This window comes from Tiliqua scincoides, chromosome 7 (assembly GCF_035046505.1).
Source record: "Tiliqua scincoides isolate rTilSci1 chromosome 7, rTilSci1.hap2, whole genome shotgun sequence".
Lineage (NCBI taxonomy): Eukaryota > Metazoa > Chordata > Lepidosauria > Squamata > Scincidae > Tiliqua > Tiliqua scincoides.
Window position 1 is genome coordinate 77,354,973 of NC_089827.1, and position 24,316 is coordinate 77,379,288.

The window sequence follows — 24,316 nt, forward strand, 5'->3', positions numbered from 1 at the left end:
GGGCCCTCCAGTTCAACTCCTTGCATGGTGATGGGGACGATAAGTATGTCTGGAATAAGAACATAAGAACATAAGAACAGCCCCACTGGATCAGGCCATAGGCCCATCTAGTCCAGCTTCCTGTGTCTCACAGCGGCCCACCAAATGCCCCAGGGAGCACACCAGATAACAAGAGACCTCATCCTGGTGCCCTCCCTTGCAGCTGGCATTTTGACATAGCCCATTTCTAAAATCAGGAGGTTGCACATACACATCATGGCTTGTAACCCATAATGGATTTTTCCTCCAGAAACTTGTCCAGTTCCCTTTTAAAGGCATCCAGGCCAGATGCCGTCACCACATCCTGTGGCAAGGAGTTCCACAGACCGATCACACGCTGAGTAAAGAAATATTTTCTTTTGTCTGTCCTAACCCGCCCAACACTCAATTTTAGTGGATGTCCCCTGGTTCTGGTATTATGTGAGAGTGTAAAGAGCATCTCCCTATCCACTCTGTCCATCCCCTGCATAATTTTGTATGTCTCAAAATAGAGACATACAATAAAAATATGTCCAGCCGTTATAGAAAGCCATGAAGTAGATTCAATGACCTACCCGCCTCAGCCTTCTGCAGTTTTCTGAATGTCTCTTATATCTAAGAACTTGTTAGCAATATTTAACCTTGCATAAAATATACCTCCTTGGAGTTTAAACTAATTTTGGTCAGGGCTGCTAAGGGCTAGGGGTAGGGTTAGGGTTAGATTTGAGCCTGGGACAAGATGCCAGGCTGGGCCCATCTAAAGAAACTGAGAGCTGGTAGAACTACCTTTTCCAGAATAGTGCATTCTGGAGACTGTTTTGGAATAAATTTGTTTTGTACTGTATATTTTGTCAAGGCCAGGGAGCCCCACCCCCTTGAGTCTGAAGCAGGAATTTCATTGTTTGATGTGTTCTGTTCACCCAGCCCAAGTAGTAACTCTCTCTGGCAGAGATGCCCTTTCCCAGTCATACTATCCAAGCATCCAGGAATTTATTTTAAAATAAATCCGTTTTGACATGCATGATCCGTTTTGACGTGCATGTTGGGGGAAGAATACCAGGCAAATCTCTAACAAAAACCCTTGACTTCCGACGGGCGGACTTCCCTCAAATGAGGAGGCTGGTTAGAAGGAGGTTGAAAGGGAGGGTAAAAAGAGTCCAGTCTCTCCAGAGTGCATGGAGGCTGCTTAAAACAACAGTAATAGAGGCCCAGCAGAGGTGTATACCGCAAAGAAAGAAGGGTTCCACTAAATCCAGGAGGGTGCCCGCATGGCTAACCAGCCAAGTTAGAGAGGCTGTGAAGGGCAAGGAAGCTTCCTTCCGTAAATGGAAGTCTTGCCCTAATGAAGAGAATAAAAAGGAACATAAACTGTGGCAAAAAAAATGTAAGAAGGTGATAGGGGAGGCCAAGCGAGACTATGAGGAATGCATGGCCAGCAACATTAAGGGGAATAATAAAAGCTTCTTCAAATATGTTAGAAGCAGGAAACCCGCCAGAGAAGCGGTTGGCCCTCTGGATGGTGAGGGAGGGAAAGGGGAGATAAAAGGAGACTTAGAGATGGCAGAGAAATTAAATGAGTTCTTTGCATCTGTCTTCACGGCAGAAGACCTCGGGCAGATACCGCTGCCCGAACGGCCCCTCCTAACCGAGGAATTAAGTCAGATAGAGGTTAAAAGAGAAGATGTTTCAGACCTCATTGATAAATTAAAGATCAATAAGTCACCGGGCCCTGATGGCATCCACCCAAGGATTATTAAGGAATTGAAGAATGAAGTTGCAGATCTCTTGACTAAGGTATGCAACTTGTCCCTCAAAACGGCCACGGTACCAGAAGATTGGAGGATAGCAAATGTCACGCCTATTTTTAAAAAGGGAAAGAGGGGGGACCCGGGAAACTATAGGCCGGTCAGCCTAACATCTATACCGGGTAAGATGGTGGAATGCCTCATCAAAGATAGGATCTCAAAACACATAGACGAACAGGCCTTGCTGAGGGAGAGTCAGCATAGCTTCTGTAAGGGTAAGTCTTGCCTCACAAACCTTATAGAATTCTTTGAAAAGGTCAACAGGCATGTGGATGCGGGAGAACCCGTGGACATTATATATCTGGACTTTCAGAAGGCGTTTGACACGGTCCCTCACCAAAGGCTACTGAAAAAACTCCACAGTCAGGGAATTAGAGGACAGGTCCTCTCCTGGATTGAGAACTGGTTGGAGGCCAGGAAGCAGAGAGTGGGTGTCAATGGGCAATTTTCACAATGGAGAGAGGTGAAAAGCGGTGTGCCCCAAGGATCTGTCCTGGGACCGGTGCTTTTCAACCTCTTCATAAATGACCTGGAGACAGGGTTGAGCAGTGAAGTGGCTAAGTTTGCAGACAACACCAAACTTTTCCGAGTGGTAAAGACCAGAAGTGATTGTGAGGAGCTCCAGAAGGATCTCTCCAGACTGGCAGAATGGGCAGCAAAATGGCAGATGCGCTTCAATGTCAGTAAGTGTAAAGTCATGCACATTGGGGCAAAAAATCAAAACTTTAGATATAGGCTGATGGGTTCTGAGCTGTCTGTGACAGATCAGGAGAGAGATCTTGGGGTGGTGGTGGACAGGTCGATGAAAGTGTCGACCCAATGTGCGGCGGCAGTGAAGAAGGCCAATTCTATGCTTGGGATCATTAGGAAGGGTATTGAGAACAAAACGGTTAGTATTATAATGCCGTTGTACAAATCTATGGTAAGGCCACACCTGGAGTATTGTGTCCAGTTCTGGTCGCCGCATCTCAAAAAAGACATAGTGGAAATGGAAAAGGTGCAAAAGAGAGCGACTAAGATGATTACGGGGCTGGGGCACCTTCCTTATGAGGAAAGGCTACGGCGTTTGGGCCTCTTCAGCCTAGAAAAGAGACGCTTGAGGGGGGACATGATTGAGACATACAAAATTATGCAGGGGATGGACAGAGTGGATAGGGAGATGCTCTTTACACTCTCACATAATACCAGAACCAGGGGACATCCACTAAAATTGAGTGTTGGGCGGGTTAGGACAGACAAAAGAAAATATTTCTTTACTCAGCGCGTGGTCGGTCTGTGGAACTCCTTGCCACAGGATGTGGTGCTGGCGTCTAGCCTAGACGCCTTTAAAAGGGGATTGGACGAGTTTCTGGAGGAAAAATCCATTATGGGGTACAAGCCATGATGTGTATGCGCAACCTCCTGATTTTAGAAATGGGCTATGTCAGAAGGCCAGATGCAAGGGAGGGCACCAGGATGAGGTCTCTTGTTATCTGGTGTGCTCCCTGGGGCATTTGGTGGGCCGCTGTGAGATACAGGAAGCTGGACTAGATGGGCCTATGGCCTGATCCAGTGGGGCTGTTCTTATGTTCTTATGTTCTTATGTTCTAAAACATTTATATACCCCCTTTTTCTTGTTTCCAAGGTGCCTAAGGAATGAGCTTCAAAGTGCCAAGAAATGTCCTGTTAAGCCATCGACATGCCATTTGGGAAAGAGGAAGAGAGTTTGTGGAAAGCTCCACAAATGCATCCACTGGCTTTCTTTGGCCCTTTCCCTCTCTCTGTACCTGAGAGTTGGGAGAAGATGTCAGTGATTTTCTTTCCCATTCTCTCCATCATGCCATGGTGCCATGGCATACTATGGTGCTATGCCGTAGAACTTTGGTCATGGGAGAACCAGAGAACAGTGTAGTGACAGTTACATTAGACATGCACCCCTTTTCCCCCATCCCATTCCCTCAACATTATAGTACAAGTTCATCAAAGGGCATTTCTGCACTGGTTGAACACAAGCTAGGTAACCTGTTAGATCTGAAGGACCAACCAGGCCTGTTCAGTCTGCAAAGATACATCACCTCAGCAGAGGAACTGCTGGAGGGGCTGCTGCCACTGGGCACCATACTGTGCCGGATACGGATGTTGGGGTCCTTGGTAGTGATGGAGAGGCCTTTCTGCAGGATGTTTGCCAGGCGAACCCAAAGGGCAAAGACAGCATTCGGGTGGTGTTGGTTCAGCTGCAAATAGTAAACTTTCTTGGTCACCATCTGAAGACACAAAATATGTTGGGCAACACTGTGGATGGAGAGCCGGACATACCGGAGGGGCAGCAGTCTGGGCAGAAGCAAGAGAGACAGTCAAAATCTGGATATACCTTCCATAAAGCACCACAGGACCTTCTTTCTGGAAGAATTGTTACACTGTCTATATTTATTTCTCTTTATTTCTTTATTATTGTTGAAATCAGGTAATTATTGCATCTTTTCTTGATTTATTTATTTGAAAATTTCATTTCCCACCTTTCTCATGCCAAAGCAAATGCCCAAGGCAGCTTACAAAGCTCCATATTAAAATGTGCAATGTATAACAGCAATAAGTGAGATGACTAAAATCAGTTTAAACTAAACAAAAAAGAAAACCCTAAAAAGAAACGCATACTGAGGAGCCATTAGGATGGGGTAACAATTTGTTCCAGAATCATGCCACAGCTCTAATAGGCGCTAAAAGTAAACACTGCCAAATGACAGACTAAACAGGTATATTTAGAGGCAGAAAAGCTGTGAGGAAAGGAGTAGTTCTCAATGCCTAGGAAAGGTGGCATAATTGTGGCACCACTACAGAGAAGGCTCACCTTCAAGATGCAAGCCCCTCAGTTGGGACAGAGGGGGTACTACAAGAGCCCCTTCAGATGACCTGAGAGGGCAGGCTGAAATATATAGGAGAAAGTAATCTCTCAAAGAGCCTGGACCCAAACTGTGAAGGACCTTAAAAGTCAGTAATACTAGTGCCTTGAATTGGGACCATAAATGAATGGGCAGTCAGTGTAGTTGCAGAAGCAGTGGTCCAGCAGAAACAAAGCAACTAGCCCCTGTAACCACCTGGGCCACCACATTCTGCACTAATTGCAACTTTCTAAACTTTCTAAACTAGCCCCACATAGAGTGTGTTACTGTAGCCCAGTTTTGAAGTCACTAAGACATGGACCACAGTGTCCAGGTTTGATTCACTCAGGTATGGTTGCAATTGGAACACCAGCCAAAGTTGGGCAAACATACTCCTAGTCATTGCTGGCACTTTGTTCTTCAGGAAGTATTTATGGAATCTAATGCTCCAAATTGAATGATGACTTGTTTACTCTTTAAATACAAATGAAGTGTTCATGCCTCCAAAATTCAGATGAAGTTGACCTGTTCAATTCCTGCTATGATAGGATATTTAAAACTTTGTGATCATAACCACCTCCTATGTTCTGGGACAAGCTGGGCCTGTACAAGATGGACAGACTTCACTTAAACGAAAATGGAACAATTTTCTGATGGTGTGTAACATTCTAAAGTGGCAGAGCAGCTTTTAAACTGAGCTCCGGGGGAACAGGAGCCAAGGGGCAACCAGTTCGGGATTCCTCATCCCTATGGAATGAGGATGGTGAGGTTAGAGAATAACAAGGTAGTGACAGTGTAGGAGAAAAAACTGGGAATGGAAGCATGTTGGGATGGGATACCCAAATCAGCAAAATGACAGAATGAAGGAAGCAGCCCATCTTGGGGGACTCCATATACAAGTGCTTTTATGCAAATGCCCAAAGTCTCCAAGCAAAAATAAGGGAACTGGTATGATCAGTGACTAGGGAAATCATTGATGTAGTGGGTATAAAGGAAACATGGTGGAATGAATCAGTGGGATAAATTCCAGGTTAGAAACTCTATAGGAGGGACAGGGAGGGGCATGTTGGAGGTGGAGTGGCCAAGAGGAGTAGAATCCAGTAAAATAGAGATTGAAGGTGGGACTGAATCCACCATAGAATCAATGTGGATTAAATTTCCAGGCTCGAGGAGCAATGTAATACTGGGGGTATGCTAACAACCTCTGGACCAAAAATGAAGAAACAAATCAGGGAGATGTGGAGATAGGGTTGCAATCATGGCAGACTTTAATTATCCTCATATCAACTGGGTCAGTTAGTTCTCTGGTCATGAGACAGAGACCAGATTTCTTGACATGCTAAATAACTATGCCTTGGAGCTGCTAGTCATGGAGCCCACCAGAGGTGACTCTGGATTTAATATTGTGTGGCACTCAGGACCTGGTTAGTGATGTAAATGTTACTGAACCATTGGGGAATAGTGACCATGCTGTGATCTGTTATGGCATGCACTTTGGGGGAAGAGCAGCAAGCAAATGTGACACAAACTTCTTGACTTCCAAAGGACGGACTTTATTCAAATGAGAAGACTATTTAGAAAGAACTTGAAAGGGAAGGTAAAAAGAGTCCAGTCTCTCAAGTACATGGAGGCTGTTTAAAACAACTATAATAGAGGCCCAGCTGAAATGTATATCGTAAAGGAAGAAGGGCTCAACACCTTCACTGGAAGAAGCGGACATGTTAAAGAGTCAAAGAGTCGACATTGCCTGTATCCAAGAGATAAAATGAAGCTGGTCAAAAGCACGAGATATCAGTGAAGGATACAAGCTCTACTACAATGGCCAGACAAACACGCAGAACGGTGTCAGTGTAGTTGTCAATGAGAAGCTCCATGAACATGTTGTCGAAGTTCAACGCATCTCTGACCGCCTAATGTTAATCAAGATTGACACGGGATTGATAGTCCTGTGGGTAGTATCATGTTACACTCCCCCCCCCAGATTGAATGCACTGACAATGAAAAAGATAAGTTCTGATGGAGCATCGATGCACACCTCTACTTGATTGACACCAAAGAATGACAATTTATCAGCAGCGACCTCAGTGGTCAGGTTGGAGATGTACAAGACGGCCATGACTGTGTCCATGGAGATCAAGGCTATGGAGACTGGAATGAGGAAGGGAGCCACTTTCTTGACTGTGCCGAAGCCCATGACCTTGTCCTCGCCAACACATTCTACAAGAAGCGCACATCCCACCTAGTCACCTATACCAGCAGTGGCCTCTCGACCCAGATTGATTATTGGCTGCTCTGTTGGCAAGGCCTCAAACTGGTCATAGATGCCAAGGTAATCTAGTTTGACCAAATTGCCCCTCAACATCAAGGGGCATCCAACTCAGTCTGGGCCTCCAACCTCAGCCGCACACAACGGAGCCCTAAAAGATCAAGTGTTGGCAGCTTGCTGAGAAGAAGGACCATGTTACTGCTGCTCTAGGCACCTTCACCATTGACCCAGACCAGCATGCCAAGCCTTTCTGGACCAGCATGCCCAGCCAAGTCCATGAAGCTGCCGCTGACAGCCTAGGGATGTTGAAACCTGGAGGTTGCTTCAACAACAAGAAAGTCTGGTGGTGGAATGATGCAATGCAAACAACCATCAAAGTGAAGAAGGCTGCCTTCGGGAAGTGGCAACTCAGGAGCAGGTGATGACAGGCAAGAATACCGGAGCCTCAAGTCGCTGGTGAAGCGAGAAGTGGTGACTGCAAAGGCCCCCATTGTGACGATTTCTATGCCCAGCTGGACACACCTGAGGGCGATCTACCAACACCCACCACTGCTCGACCCAAGACATTGGCCAAGTCACTAACATCAAAGATGGCGAACATCAACTCCTTCGCAACCCGCCTGCTATCCTTCACTGCTGGAAAGAATACTTCACCTCAGTCTGCAACACTGAATTCCCACACCTGCTCATAATGAGTGCTGATCTTGTCCAGGGGTCTGACAAACAATCAAGAAAATGAAGAATTGCAAGGCTGTCAGACCTGACAACATTCTGGCTGAAGGCTGGAAGCTACTTGGGTTCCGAGGCACCAAGGCACTGGCAACCCTGTTCAACAGAATCATCAGCAACAATGCAGCCTCACAAGCCTGGTCGACCAGCATGACCATCCCAATCTAGGAGGGCAAAGGTGACATCAGCAAGTGCGACAACTACTGGCCAATTTGCCTATTGTGCCATTCTATGAAGATATTCAAGCAAGTGAACAATGCAAGACTGTGAGAAATCATCAACATCACCCCCAATCAGTACAGATTCATGAAAGGGAGCAGGACGACCAACGCCGTCCACACTGCCTGCCTCCTCCTGGAAAGACACCAAGAGAAGAACTGGCCCATCCACCTGGTGTTCTTTGACCTGGAGAAGGCCTTCGACCATGTCCCACACAACCTCATTTGGCATGTGCTTCGATCTCACAACATGCATGAAGAGTACATGCACTGAATCAAGCTCCTCTTCACCAACACCACTAGCGTCATCCAATGCCCAGCCAGACTTTCTGACCCCAATAACTATCGAAGTACACCAAGGATTTGCCGTGTCGCCACTCCTTTTCATCCTCTGCATGGACATGGTCACCAACGATATCCAACACCTGCACCCATGGACGCTCCTACATGCTGATGACATGTGTCTCATGGCCAAAGCCCACCAAGACCTTAAAAACCAAAAGAAAGAATGGGACGATGCGCTGTCCACACACGGGATGTGACTCAACATCAAGAAGACCACGTACATGGAGGCGGACCCCCAAATGGATGGCTCGATCACTATCAATGGACTACCCCTGAATTCTGGTACCTTGGCTCCGTCCTTCGCAGTGACTGTGACTCCTTCCTGGATGCCCGCACATGGGCCCAGGTTGCATGGCTCAAGTGGAGGCACATTTCTGGTGTCCTCTGCGATCAGTGAATGCCCACACGACTCAAGGGGAAGTTCTACAAAACTGTTGTCTGTCCAGTTGCCCAGTATGGTTCTGAATGTTGGCCAGCATCTACCAAACATGAACAGGCTCTCCATGTTATGGAGATGAAGATGCTCTGCTTGCCCCTTGGTCTTACACAGTGGAACCGAACCATGAACAAGGACATATGACGAGATATGGGGGTTGCGCCAAATGCCAACAAGATGCATGAGGCAAGACTCTGCGGGTACAGTCATGTTACTAAGAGCAATGAGATAAGCATGGTGAAGATGGCATATCAACTAACTCCAACTGGATGCTGTCCACGAAGAAAACTAAAGAAGTGGTGGCTTGACTGGTTGAAAGAAGATATGCAGGCACTTGACATCGCCCCAGAAGACACCCTGGACCATGCCAAATGAAGTGCGGCTTGCAGAACAGCGGACCCCACACTGACAAGGAAAAATCACTAGAGAACCTGTGGATAATATATATATATGACATGGTGCCTCACCAATGGCTGCTGAGAACACTCCACAGTTAGGCAATAGGAGGGCAAGTCCTCTCATGGATTAGGAATTGGTTGAGGACTAGGAAACAGAGAGTGGGTATCAATGGACAATTTTCACAGTGGAGAGAGGTAAGTAAGTGTAATGCACATTGGGGCAAAAAACCAAAACTTCACCTATAGGTTAATGAAATTTGAGCTGTTGGTGGCAGATCAGCAGAGAGATCTTGGTGTGCTGGTGGACAGCTCAATGAAATTATTAACCCAATGTGCAGCTGCAGTAAAGAAGGCCAATTCTATGCTTGGGATCATTAGAAAAGGTATTGAGAACAAAACGACTAATATTATAATGCTGTTGTACAAACCGATGATAAGGCCACACCTGGAGTATTGTGTCCAGTTCTGGTCACCACATCTCAAAAAGGACATAGTGGAAATGGAAAAGGTGCAAAAGAGAGCGACTAAGATGATTACTGGTCTGGGGCACTTTCCTTATGAGGAAAGGCTACAGCGTTTGGGCCTCTTCAGCCTAGAAAAGAAGTGCCTGAGGGGGGATATGATTGAGACATATAAAATTATGCAGGGGATGGATAAAGTCGAAAGGAGGATGTTGTTATTCCTCTCACACAACACCAGAATGAGAAGACATCCACTCAAATTGATTGTTGGGAGAATTTGAACTGAAAAAGAAAATATTTCTTACTAGCATGTAAGCAGTCCATGCGACATGATATGGTGATGTTATCTCCCTAGATGCCTTTCAAAGGTGATTGGACAAATTGCTGGAGGAAAAGTCCATTATGGGGTACAAACCATAATGGGTATGTGCAAGCTCCTGATGTAGAGGTAGGCTACCTCAGAATGCCAGATGCAGGGTTGGGCACCAGAATGCAGGTCTCTTGTTTTCTTTTCTGCTTCCTGAGGTATCTGCTGTGCCACTGTGACAGGAAGACTAGATGGGCCTTTGGCCTGATCCAGTGGCACTCTTATGTTCTTATATTCTTATGTTCCTAAGAACTCCTGAGTAGTATTCCCTCTAAGCTGCTCAGTCCAAGGTCGTAAAACATATTCTAAAATATTTTAATTTTCATTTTTTTTCCCATTCAGTTTTTTCCCTAGGAGGAAAAGTATAAAGCGGTGTTATGTTTTTTAAAAAAACTTTTAAATTTTTGTATTATAAATTATGCTTTAAAAGTGTACTAGGTGGTTGATATATGTGCTATAGTGTCAGCAGATGCAGCCATAGTCATTACCTATGCACCTTTGCCCTGATTACAGAGGAGGAGGGCTGGGCTCTTGTTGCTGCCACAATGCATGCCCTGTTCCAAAACAGCTTGTGCGATATGGTGGCAATGAGCACTACACCCTCCAGGAAGACTCCAGAGGGCAGAGCACTCATTGGAGATGCCTTTCATGCACCACCCTTCATGGAGAACTCGGAAGTAACTGCAGTGAGATGATAGCAAGAGCCTTGGCCTCCAGGAAAAGCTTGAGGGCTGGGAGCTTATTGTGGCAGCATCACATCTGGAGAGCCTGGAAGTGATGTCACAACATCATGCAGCTTCATGACATCAGTGTCCTGGGTGCTGGGGCAGTGAGTCATGACATCACTGCCTGAGCATCAAGGCAGTCTGTTACTTTTAGAACATTTTTAGTCATCAGTTCTATCAGTCCAGCCCCCCTTTCAATCAGCCCCCCTTTCAATCAGGAAGACCAGCCCCCCTTTCAATCAGGAAGGAAGGAGGGAGGAGGAGCCAGCCAGGAGTATAAAGCTAGGCCTGCCATCGCGTGAGGCTCTCTCCAGACGCGCGTGGCCTCTGGGAACCCCAAGTGCCTCTGGGACCCCAAGTGCCAGGTAAACTGAGAGTTTAGCATCTGGGCGAGTTCAGCAGCAGGGCGAGGAGGCCAGGGCCCCATACACTGCCCTTCCTCTTCCCTTGAGAAGAGGGCTGCTAACCAGTGTAGGGTTTTTAAAAGTACCCCTAAATAAAACAACAACAACAAAAAAAGCTATGCAGTCAGACAGCCAGCAGCAGGGTGGGGGCTATCCAGTGTTCTGCATCGAGTGCCACATGTATGATTATATGCCTTTGGGGCATAAGTCATGGGTGTGTCCTCGGTGCAAGGAGCTCCAGGGTCTCAGGGAACGCGTCCGCTCCTTGAAGCCTTGGTGGCCGACCTGGAGAAGCGCAGGCAGGCAGAGGAGGACTGTGGGGAGACTTCCGGGGACGATCAGGCTTCGTCCCAACCTCAGGTGTGCAGCTCCTCAGCTGCCCGTGTGGGAAGTCTCGGGACTGGAGGACGTCATCCTGGAGAGGAGGGAAACAATCCCCTAGGGGGGACCCCTACTCCAGGGGAAGGGGCCGGATCCGAACGCACTCAGGATACTCCTCGGCAGGAGGGGAGTCGGGGGCTTCTTGTAGTGGGGGATTCGATTATTAGAAACATAGGGGGGTTTGCGAGGGATGTGAGGACCGCATGGTGACTTGCCTGCCTGGTGCGAAGGTTGCGGACATCACTTCTCGTCTAGACAGGCTAGTAGACAGTGCTGGGGGAGAGGTAGCGGCTGTGGTGCATGTCGGCACCAACAATGTGGGCAAGTGTAGCTGGGAGGTCCTGGAGGCCAAATTTAGGCTTTTAGGCAGGAAGCTGAAAGCCAGGACCTCAAAGCATTCTCTGAAGTGCTACCTGTTCCATGCGCAGGGCCAGCTAGGCAGGCGGAGATCAAGGGTCTCAATGCGTGGATGAGACGGTGGTGTAGGGAGGAGGGGTTTAGATTCGTTAGGCACTGGGGAATGTTTTGGGACAAGCGGGGCCTGTACAAGAGGGACGGGCTCCATTTGAACTAGAATGGAACCAGACTGCTGGCGCATAACATTAAAAAGGTGGCAGAGCAGCTTTTAAACTGATCCCTGGGGGAAGGCCGACAGGAGCCGAGGGGCATCCGGTTCGGGACTCCTCATCCCTATGGGATGAGGATGGGGAGGTTAGAGAACAACAAGACAAAGGCAGAGTAGGAAAAGAAATTGGGAAAGGTAGCGTGATGGGATGTGATAGACGGTTTGGCACAATGAGAGGATGCGGGGACAAAGGAGCAAATAAGCAGCCCATCCTGGGGCATTCCATGTACAAATGCTTTTATGCAAATGCCCAAAGTCTACGAGCAAAGGTGGGAGAACTGGAATGTCTGGTGACAAAGGAAAACATTGACATAGTGGGCATAACGGAAACCTGGTGGAATGCGGAGAATCAGTGGGATACTGCAATCCCGGGCTATAAACTCTACAGGAGGGACAGGCAGGGGCGTGTTGGAGGTGGGGTGGCCATTTATGTTAAGGAAGGGATAGAATCCAGCAAAGTAGAGATTGAAGGTGGGTCCGACTCCACCGTAGAATCTCTGTGGGTTAAATTACCAGGCTCGTGCAGTGATGTAATACTGGGGGCGTGATATCATCCTCCAGACCAGAAATCAGATGGGGAGCTTGAAATGAGGAAACAGATCAGGGAGGTGACAAGGAGGGACAGGGTTGTAATCATGGGGGACTTCAATTAATCTCATATTGACTGGGTCAATTTGTGTTCTGGTCAAGATAAGGAAACCAGATTTCTTGACATGCTAAATGACTGTGCCTTAGAGCAGCTAGTCACGGAGCCCACCAGAGGACAGGTGACTCTGGATTTAATATTGTGCGGTATGCAGGACCTGGTTAGAGATGTAAACGTTACTGAGCCATTGGGGAACAGTGATCATGCTGCGATCCATTTTGACGTGCACATTGGGGGAAGAATACCAGGCAAATCTCTAACAAAAACCCTTGACTTCCGACGGGCAGACTTCCCCCAAATGAGGAGGCTGGTTAGAAGGAGGTTGTAAGGGAAGGTAAAAAGAGTCCAATCTCTCCAGAGTGCATGGAGGCTGCTTAAAACAACAGTAACAGAGACCCAGCAGAGGTGTATACCGCAAAGAAAGAAGGGTTCCACTAAATCCAGGAGGGTGCCCACATGGCTAACCAGCCAAGTTAGAGAGGCTGTGAAGGGCAAGGAAGCTTCCTTCCATAAATGGAAGTCTTGCCCTAATGAGGAGAATAAAAAGGAACATAAACTGTGGCAAAAGAAATGTAAGAAGGTGATACTGGAGGCCAAGCGAGACTATGAGGAACGCACGGCCAGTAACATTAAGGGGAATAATAAAAACTTCTTCAAATATGTTAGAAGCAGGAAACCCGCCAGAGAAGCGGTTGGCCCTCTGGATGGTGAGGGAGGGAAAGGGGAGATAAAAGGAGACTTAGAGATGGCAGAGAAATTAAATGAGTTCTTTGCATCTGTCTTCACAGCAGAAGACCTCGGGCAGATACCGCTGCCGGAACGGCCCCTCCTAACCGAGGAGTTAAGTCAGATAGAGGTTAAAAGAGAAGATGTTTCAGACCTCATTGATTAATTAAAGATCAATAAGTCACCGGGCCCTGTGGCATCCACCCAAGAGTTATTAAGGAATTGAAGAATGAAGCTGCAGATCTCTTGACTAAGGTATGCAACTTGTCCCTCAAAACGGCCACGGTGCCAGAAGATTGGAGGATAGCAAATGTCATGCCTATCTTTAAAAAGGGAAAGAGGGGGGACCCGGGAAACTATAGTTCGGTCAGCCTAATATCCATACCGGGTAAGATGGTGGAATGCCTCATCAAAGATAGGATCTCAAAACACATAGATGAACAGGCCTTGCTGAGGGAGAGTCAGCATGGCTTCTGTAAGGGTAAGTCTTGCCTCACGAACCTTACAGAATTCTTTGAAAAGGTCAACAGGCATGTGGATGTGGGAGAACCCGTGGACATTATATATCCGGACTTTCAGAAGGCGTTTGACACGGTCCCTCACCAAAGGCTACTGAAAAAACTCCACAGTCAGGGAATTAGAGGACAGGTCCTCTCATGGATTGAGAACTGGTTGAGGTCCAGGAAACAGAGAGTGGGTGTCAATGGGCAATTTTCACAATGGAGAGAGGTGAAAAGTGGTGTGCCCCAAGGATCTGTCCTGGGACCGGTGCTTTTCAACCTCTTCATAAATGACTTGGAGACAGGGTTGAGCAGTGAAGTGGCTAAGTTTGCAGACAACACCAAACTTTTCCGAGTGGTGAAGACCAGAAGTGATTGTGAGGAGCTCCAGAAGGATCTCTCCAGACTGGCAGAATGGGCAGCAAAATGGCAGATGCGCTTCAATGTCAGTAAGTGTAAAGTCATGCACATTGGGGCAAAAAATCAAAACTTTAGATATAGGCTGATGGGTTCTGAGCTGTCTGTGACAGATCAGGAGAGAGATCTTGGGGTGGTGGTGGACAAGTCGATGAAAGTGTCGACCCAATGTGCGGCAGCAGTGAAGAAGGCCAATTCTATGCTTGGGATCATTAGGAAGGGTATTGAGAACAAAACGGCTAGTATTATAATGCCGTTGTACAAATCTATGGTAAGGCCACACCTGGAGTATTGTGTCCAGTTCTGGTCTCCGCATCTCAAAAAAGTCATAGTGGAAATGGAAAAGGTGCAAAAGAGAGCGACTAAGATGATTACTGGGCTGGGCCACCTTCCTTATGAGGAAAGGCTACGGAGTTTGGGCCTCTTCAGCCTAGAAAAGAGACGCCTGAGGTGGGACATGATTGAGACCTTCAAAATTATGCAGGGGATGGACAGAGTGGATAGGGAGATGCTCTTTACACTCTCACATAATACCAGAACCAGGGGACATCCACTAAAATTGAGCGTTGGGCGGGTTAGGACAGACAAGAGAAAATATTTCTTTACTCAGCATGTGGTCGGTCTGTGGAACTCCTTGCCACAGGATGTGGTGCTGGCGTCTAGCCTAGATGCCTTTAAAAGGGGATTGGACAAGTTTCTGGAGGAAAAATCCATTATGGGGTACAAGCCATGATGTTTATGCGCAACCTCCTGATTTTAGAAATGGGTTATGTCAGAATGCCAGATGCAAGGGAGGGCACCAGGATGAGGTCTCTTGTTATTTGGTATGCTCCTTGGGGCATTTGGTGGGCCGCTGTGAGATACAGGAAGCTGGACTAGATGGGCCTATGGCCTGATCCAGTGGGGCTGTTCTTATGTTCTTAGTCACTCTTTCACTATCACAAATATAGATTAAATATGGATTTTAAAATGTAAGCATGGGAGCCAAGTGGGGACTACATAGTGTATGTCATGTATGACAATACTTTGTAAAGGTTAAAGTGCCAAGTGCCAAAGGATAGCATAGTGCTAATTCACATCAGCCATAAATGCAGGTAACAAAATTCTCCTAGAGTTGCTCAGTTGTATTAACCTATAATATGACAGGTTTTATGGATATGACATAAAAAAATATTCTTGTAAAAGAACATTGCCTTCTGAAGTACTAGGTTTCAGTCTGAATTCCCCCAAACATGAGTTCATGGGCTGCACTACTCACCTGTGTTTCATCAGCATCTGTACATTTTGTCTACCATCCACCTGGTCATATAAATATGTATATCTATAAAATAGCACTTACAGTGCATTTATGTTATGGTTCAGATGATTCAGTGAACAGCAAAGGAAATTTTTCTTTTCTGCTCAGTATTGTTGTCAATGACAGACAGCAGCTTTCTTGGGCTTCAAAAGGGGAATATTTTCTAACCTACCCAGGGATGCAATACAAAGCAGGTGCTCTTCCCCTGAGCCATTATCTGAGTGTACAATCCCTCTTTACAGGATTTAGCAGGAAAAAGGTGCATTTATGCAACATTGGTAGATAGGAATAGCTCAAAAAATTAGTTCCCACCAATTTTTCTGAATTTTTTCCTGTGGAAAATAGAGAGCTGAAACCTTCTCTAAACTGCTTTCAGAATGTTAGGGTCATTCCATTTTATGTTCAAAGAGGGCAAAGATCACTGTTCTAGGAAAACCGAGGCACTGGAATTGTTTACATGGTATCCTCCTACTATAATTAAAAATAAAATGTTTGCACAATTTTTACAGTAAGGGACTAGACTTACACTTTGCAGCCCTGTACCAGTTACAGGTACAATAAATATCTGTATTTAGCACTGGAACATAATGTTGCACAAATACAACTAATATAACTGGAGTAAAATTCAGTTATATTGAATCATATTTTCACTTTTTATAATTTCCTCTTGTTTCTTGGGGGAGTTGAGCTGGTTATCAGTTACATATAATTTCTGTAGAACATAATGTAAACACAGCTAAAGAGTCAGGCATTCTAGCCTCACTGAGCTCTGCAAACTTTTGTTTACTTAGGTACTTCACATCTCTTCACCTTATTACCTCTAGCTGAGATTGATACCTATTTCCCAAGCAGTTCTTTCCCTGGACTATAAATAAGAAACTGTTTCTATGGGTGCATGTATACACTGAATCCACTGGTGCATGTGAGGGGGTGCAAGTGCTCTGGGCAGCACACCTTCTGCATTCTCCTGCCATCCTTCTACTGCAAAGCCTGGGCAGCCAGAAGGGACAAGGTCTCTAAAGCACTTTTAATGGTGCTTCTTTCTGCACCTTTCAAAGACTCCCGTCGTCCTTTAGCAGCAGGGAGGATCTGGCAGAGACACCTTCCCTCTGCTGCAATGCCCAGGAAGCACAGAAGGAGAGAGGATGCTTCTCCTAGCATATGTCAAATCTTTCCCACATTCCTTTAGCAGCAGGATTGATCTCTATTGATGAGAACTTCTGCCATTCACATTCAAAAGCAAACCCATTGTTACATTACTTATATTTTAGCTTTCTTTCCTCTTCCTCTTCCAGTTGATGACAATATCTGGAGAAGGGCAAACTGGTTTTCTGGTGGCTAGACAGAGAAGGGCTTTGGATCTCCATTTAGAGGCAAAAAATCTTTCTCTGTAAGGTATTTGGGGAGGGGGACACTGTAAACAACTATATATATATACAGTAATCCTCCTTTCTCCCCCTTAATTCCCCCCAGTAAGCCTCCTCACTTCTTGCCTTCTACCATTTCAGTCCGTAAACTGTATAATTTGTCTCTTCCCCACCATCTGCTGGAGGAATTTAATTAAAGTCCTAATCCTTTCAAAGTAAATGGAAATTAAAAAGCGGCTAAAAATGAGTAATGGATTATGGACCGTGTGTGTGTGTGTTGCTGATAGACAAGTTGTTAACAAACTCCGTTTGATGAAACAACTCTGTTGGCATGCTTACAAAGTTAAAAATACATCTGGACCAGTTATATAATCTATCTACTCTAGCATTCCTGTTTCCAACAGTGATCAATGGCTGATCAATTCTTCTTGTTTTTCTTCTTGTTCTTCTTTAGCATTTGTCCTGTGTGGTCGACATTTCTCTCAATTGCGGGCTTGGTCTGGGTGTAGACGGGTGATTTTCATGTTGCTGTGCCGTGTGTCAAGCAAGCACTGCTTTGATCAGCCCTTTGATCATTTACTATTGACCTCCAACTGAAGGCCCTTCTGCACCAGCATACTGCTGTTAGCGTGCAGAATGTGGCTGAACCACTGAAGTTGGGTCTCTCTCAACTTGTTGACTATTGGAGCGATGCCAAACTGCTGCCATATGCTGTCCTTGCAAATGTTGTCAAAATGATTGATGCCACTGATCCAATGTAGCATCTTTGTCTCCAATCAATGGCTTTTCACTGGTTGATCACTTATAAATATATACAGGTTGAGCCTCATTATTTGCGTGGGTTCCTCGGATGGCAAAAAACGCATATAGCAAATCAATTTATAAAAAAAAGTTTTTTTGCTCCAGTGATTTAAAAACAGCCTTGCTGACCTTTGTGATATAAGACAAGAGTTATTAAGAAGACAATCCATCAATCAGTCATCCTCCAAGAGCTTACAAAGGCACTTCACTCAGCCCCTCCCTTCACCAATGCAAAGTGATCACCTTTCTTTCACATGCTTGGGGGAAGGGAGGGGTCACCTAGAGAGAGAAGAATTGATGGATTGTCAGACAGCTGCTCTCTCTCTCTCGCTCTCATTAAGGAGGCTGTTGTTAAAGGACTGTTCAGTTTTTAAAACTGATTTTAAAGGGGTGCATTTTTTCCCTTCTCCAGGGATCAGCACATTCCTTCTCATTTGCAGTGGCCATTCATGTTGAGTCAAATCCGTGTATAAAAAAATCTGTGTATAACTAGGCTGGCCCTTTATTGCTGTGTTTTAATAATATATTTTAAGATCTGCATTTAATTAATGATATAATCAATTATATTAATATTAAGTCATTAATAATACTAATGACTGTGCCTTAGAGCAGCTAGTCACGGAGCCCACCAGAGGACAGGTGACTCTGGATTTAATATTGTGCAGTACTGAGGACTTGGTTAGAGATGTCAATGTTACGGAGCCATTGGGGAACAGTGATCATGCTGTGACCCGTTTTGACATGCACGTCGGGGGAAGAATACCGGGCAAATCTCTAACAAAAACCCTTGACTTCTGACGAGCGAACTTCCCTCAAATGAGGAGGCTGGTTAGAAGGAGGTTGTAAGGGAAGGTAAAAAGAGTCCAATCTCTCCAGAATGCACAGAGGCTGCTTAAAACAACAGTAATAGAGGCCCAGGAGAGGTGTATACCACAAAGAAAGAAGGGCTCCACTAAATCCAGGAGGGTGCCCGCATGGCTAACCAGCCAAGTTAGAGAGGCTGTGAAGGGCAAGGAAGCTTCCTTCCATAAATGGAAGTCTTGCTCTAATGAGGAGAATAAAAAGGAACATAAACTGTGGCAAAAGAAATGTAAGAAGGTGATACTGGAGGACAAGCGAGACTATGAGGAACGCATGGCCAGCAGCATTAAGGAGAATAATGAAAGCTTTTTCAAAATGTTATAAGCAGGAAACCTGCCAGAGAAGCGGTTGGCCCTCTGGATGATGAGGGAGGGAAAGGGGAGATGAAAGAAGAGTTAGAGATGGCAGAGAAATTAAATGAGTTCTTTGCATCTGTCTTCACAGCAGAAGACCTTGGGCAGATACCGCTGCCCTAACAGCCCCTCCTGACCAAGGAATTAAGTCAGATAAAAGAGAAGATGTTTTAGACCTCGTTGATAAATTAAAGATCAATAAGTCACCCGGCCCTGATGGCATCCACCCGAGAGTTATTAAGGAATTGAAGAATGAAGTTGCTGATTTCTTGACTAAGATATGCAACTTGTCTCTCAAAACGGCCACGGTGCCAGAAGATTGGAGGATAGCAAATGTCATGCCTATCTTTAAAAAGGGAAAGAGTGGGGACCCGGGAAACTATAGGCCGGTCAGCCTAACATCTATACCGGGTAAGATGGTGGAATGCCTCATCAAAGAATCTCAAAACACATAGACAAACAGGCCTTGCTGAGGGAGAATCAGCATAGCTTCTGTAAGGGTAAGTCTTGCTTCACAAACCTTTTAGAATTCTTTGAAAAGGTCAACAGGCATGTGAATGCGGGAGAACGCGTGGACATTATATATCTGGACTTTCAGAAGGCGTTTGACACGGTCCCTCACCAAAGGCTACTGAAAAAACTCCACAGTCAGGGAATTAGAGGACAGGTCCTCTCCTGGATTGAGAACTGGTTGGAGGCCAGGAAGCAGAGAGTGGGTGTCAATGGGCAATTTTCACAATGGAGAGAAGTGAAAAGCGGTGTGCCCTAAGGATCTGTCCTGGGACTGGTGCTTTTCAACCTGTTCATAAATGACCTGGAGACAGGGTTGAGCAGTGAAGTGGCTAAGTTTGCAGACAACACCAAACTTTTCCGAGTGGTGAAGACCCGAAGTGATTGTGAGGAACTCCAGAAGGATCTCTCCAGACTGGCAGAATGGGCAGCAAAATGGCAGATGCGCTTCAATGTCAGTAAGTGTAAAGTCATGCACATTGGGGCAAAAAATCAAAACTTTAGATATAGGCTGATGGGTTCTGAGCTGTCTGTGACAGATCAGGAGAGAGATCTTGGGGTGGTGGTGGACAGGTCGATGAAAGTGTCGACCCAATGTGCGGCGGCAGTGAAGAAGGCCAATTCTATGCTTGGGATCATTAGGAAGGGTATTGAGAACAAAACGGCTAATATTATAATGCCGTTGTACAAATCGATGGTAAGGCCACACCTGGAGTATTGCGTCCAGTTCTGGTCTCCGCATCTCAAAAAAGTCATAGTGGAAATGGAAAAGGTGCAAAAGAGAGCGACTAAGATGATTACTGGGCTGGGCCACCTTCCTTATGAGGAAAGGCTACGGAGTTTGGGCCTCTTCAGCCTAGAAAAGAGGCGCCTGAGGGGGGACTTGATTGAGACCTTCAAAATTATGCAGGGGATGGACAGAGAGGAGATGCTCTTTACACTCTCACATAACACCAGAACCAGGGGACAGCCAATAAAAATTGAGTGTTGGGAGAGTTAGAACAGAGAAAAGAAAATAATAATAATAATAATAACAGGTATTTATATACCGCCTTTCTTGGTCTTTATTCAAGACTTTATTCAAGTTGGTTTACATAGGCAGGCTTTATTTAAATCCCTTATTAAATAGGGATTTTTACAATTTGAAAGAAGGTTCTTTCTTTCAAGACCCACTACATTCAGGTGTTTCATTCCAATCTGGCTTCACATTGTGGCCTCCATCCTCCCACGCTCAGAGCAGATGGAATAGCTCAGCTTCAGCTTGTCAGCTGCTTCAAGGTTGCATGGTGCCGGTGGCCTCGAACTGGCGACCTTGTGGATGTTATCTTCAGGCAGACGGAAGCTCTACCCTCTAGACCAGACCTCCTGCCTGGTCTCTTTATTTAATCTCTTTATTCAGCTTGTGGTTGGTCTGTGGAACTCCTTGCCACAGGATGTGGTGATGGCATCTGACCTGAACGCCTTTAAAAGGGGTTTGGACAAGTTTCTGGAGGAAAAATCCATTACGGGTTACAAGCCATGAAGTGTATGTGCAACCTCCTGATTTTAGAAATGGACTATGTCAGATGCAAGGGAGGGCACTAGGATGAGGTCTCTTGTTATCTGGTGTGCTCCCTGGGGCATTTGGTGGGCCGCTGTGAGATACAGGAAGCTGGACTAGATGGGCCTATGGCCTGATCCAGTGGGGCTGTTCTTATGTTCTTATGTTAATATTGATATTGATGTTAATCTTAATGTTAATATGATTGATTGATTGATTGAATGATTGATTCATTCATTAATTAAATTTAATATTGTTGTATAGGAGACACAAATATTTTCTGTGACCCTGGGCACTATAAGATTTAAGTGCACCACTTACATAATGATTTTAGTTAAGTTTATTAGAATTTCACCACTTATACAGAGTGCACTTTGTAATCCACCTTGAATTTCATCACTGACTTGTGTGATTATAATTCTAAGCATTTTAGGAACAAAAGAATTTACTAGGCACCCTCAGTTTAAGAAACGTGTCACTCTGTCCAAGGTATTGATGCTGAATTATTGAATTATTACATTGGAAAAAGGATTGTTTTTCTGCTCCAGATAAAGTGTCAGGGTTTCTCTGGTTGTAGTGATAAGACTACAACAGTTATCCTGGGATGAATCTATGCTCCAAACTAGAGTTCAAACTAGAGTTTACCCTGGGGGCTGGGGGCTAAGAATAGGCCCTCAGTTTGGCTGTACTTGTCGTAAGAGGCGACTAAACAGCCACCGGGTAGATGGGACTCGTCAGCCTAGGAAGGCAGCTCATCTAAGAGAAGGAAACGCTGACCTCAAACCTCCACTGCCTTGTGGCTACATCCAGTTCTGGAAAAGGCTTCAGGAGTCAACCTCGAGGCAAAATCAGGAGCCGGAGTCCCTGAGGCAGTTCATGGCTGAACACAGTCACGTTCTGGCAACTCCTGCGACGCTGCTGGAACCAACCGTATTGGCTTCTGCCTTTCCTTTGGACCATTCCAGCGACGTGGAGAGGGGGGATTTGCTGCATGGGTAACAGCCTATCCTCCATACCTTCTTTACCCAGGCTTCGCGCACTGGAGAGGACACTCCAACTTCGCCATACGGCATCGGCACAACACGGGAAGCAGCAGTTTACCGGTTATAAGTCTTTGCTCGATTGGCGTAGAGCATGACGCCAGGGGCTGCTTCCGACGGTGGGAGAGATCATTGCATCTCATTGGGCAGCTACCGCCCGCCTTAAGCTGGGCAGTCCCCAGCCAGTAAGGTGTTGCCTCGCCACGGTCCGTTAACCTCATGGGGTGCGTGGGGTTTAGGGTGAAAACCAACAAGCGGATCGACAACTCTGCACCATGCAACAGAAAACAGAAAACTACTGCCCTAAAGCTGGGCACCTGGAACGTTAGGACAATGACACCTGGCTTCTCTGATGACCTGCAAGAAATAGACGACGCACGCAAAACAGCTGTCATCGACATGGAGCTGAGCAGACTGCAGATGGACATCGTCGCCCTTCAAGAGACTAGGCTGCCAGATTCCGGATCTGTTAAGGAGAGAAATTTCTCATTTTTCTGGCAGGGAAAACCACCAAACGAAACCAGGGAACATGGCGTTGGCTTTGCGGTCAGAAATACCCTGCTGAAATCCATCATCCCACCTACTGTGGGAAGTGAAAGAATTTTGTCCCTGCAGCTCCAGTCATCAGCAGGACCTATCACTCTCATCAGTGCTTATGCACCGACTCTGTCGTCTCCAGCAGAAGCCAAAGACAAATTCTATGATGACCTGGCCACCACTGTCAAGAAAATCCCTGTAAAAGAGCCATTGTTCATCCTCGGCGATTTCAATGCTAGAGTTGGTGCTGATAACAGTTCATGGCCCACTTGCTTAGGTCAGTTTGGCACTGGGAGGATGAACGAAAATGGCCAACGCCTGCTAGAGTTTTGCTGTCATCACGGTCTCTGTGTCAGCAACACGTTCTTCAACACAAAGCCCCAACATAGAGTCTCTTGGAGACATCCAAGATCAAAGCACTGGCACCAGCTCGACCTGATCCTCACCAGACGCTCCAGCCTTCCCAGCATCAAGATCACACGCAGTTATCATGGTGCTGCCTGTGACACTGACCACTCCCTGGTGTGCAGCAGAGTGAAACTGCAAACAAAGCAACTGTATCACACGAAAAAGGAAGGAAGACCTCGCATTGATACCAGCAAGACCCGGGATCAGAGAAAAGTGGAGGAATTTGCACAAGCGCTTGAGGAATCTCTTCCAGGCCCGGCCGACGCAAACGCATCCAACAGATGGGAACATTTCAAGAATACCGTTTACAACACCGCCTTGTCCATATTCGGCAAGAAGACCAACAAGGCGGCAGACTGGTTTGAAGCCCACTCTGAGGAGTTGACACCAGTCATTGAGGAAAAGAGGAGAGCTCAAGCAGCATACAAGGCCTGTCCCAGTGAGCGCAACCTGCAGGTCCTCCGAACTGCTCGCAGCAAAGTCCAACAGACTGCCAGGAGATGTGCTAACGACTACTGGCTCCAGCTCTGTTCCGAGATACAGAGAGCAGCTGACACGGGCAACATCAAGGGGATGTATGATGGTATCAAGCAGGCCCTAGGTCCAACACAGAAGAAAATTGCCCCTCTGAAGTCTGCCACAGGCGAGGTCATCCAGGATCGGGCGCAGCAGATGGAACGCTGGGTGCAGCACTACTCTGAGCTATATTCCAGAGAAAATGTAGTCACCGAAGAAGCACTGAACAACATTGAGTGCCTGCCTGTGCTGGAAGAGCTTGACAGTGAACCAACCCTAGAAGAACTTCACGTGGCCCTGGACTCCCTTGCCTTTGGCAAGGCACCTGGAAAAGACAGCATCCCTGCTGAAGTCCTAAAATGCTGCAAAGAAATCATCGTCACTGAGCTGCATGAAATCCTCTGTCTCTGCTGGAGAGAAGGTGGAGTACCTCAAGACATGAGGGATGCAAACATCATCACGCTGTACAAGAACAAAGGTGACAGGGGTGACTGCAACAACTACCGCGGCATCTCTCTCCTTAGCGTTGTAGGAAAGCTGTTTGCCCGAGTTGTACTAAAGAGGCTCCAGGTACTTGCAGAGAGCGTCTATCCAGAATCGCAGTGTGGATTCCGAGCCAACAGGTCCACCACTGATATGGTATTCTCCCTTAGACAACTGCAGGAGAAATGCAGGGAACAACGACAGCCACTCTTTATAGCCTTCATAGATCTCACAAAGGCTTTTGACCTGGTCAGCAGAGACGGCCTCTTCAAGATTCT

The 24,316-nt window shown here is 46.3% G+C and overlaps 1 protein-coding gene across 1 annotated transcript in view; it reads right to left on the reverse strand.

The window, feature by feature from the left end:
- GARIN1A (golgi associated RAB2 interactor 1A) overlaps positions 1–24,316 on the reverse strand; it is a 51,515-nt gene that overhangs the window by 21,199 nt on the left and 6,000 nt on the right. The window contains exons 3-4 of the mRNA XM_066634515.1: positions 3,880–4,133; positions 3,590–3,649 (exon numbers count right to left, since the gene is read on the reverse strand). Coding sequence (XP_066490612.1) covers positions 3,590–3,649; positions 3,880–4,133 — 314 coding nt within the window. The remainder of the gene's footprint in view (positions 1–3,589; positions 3,650–3,879; positions 4,134–24,316) is intronic.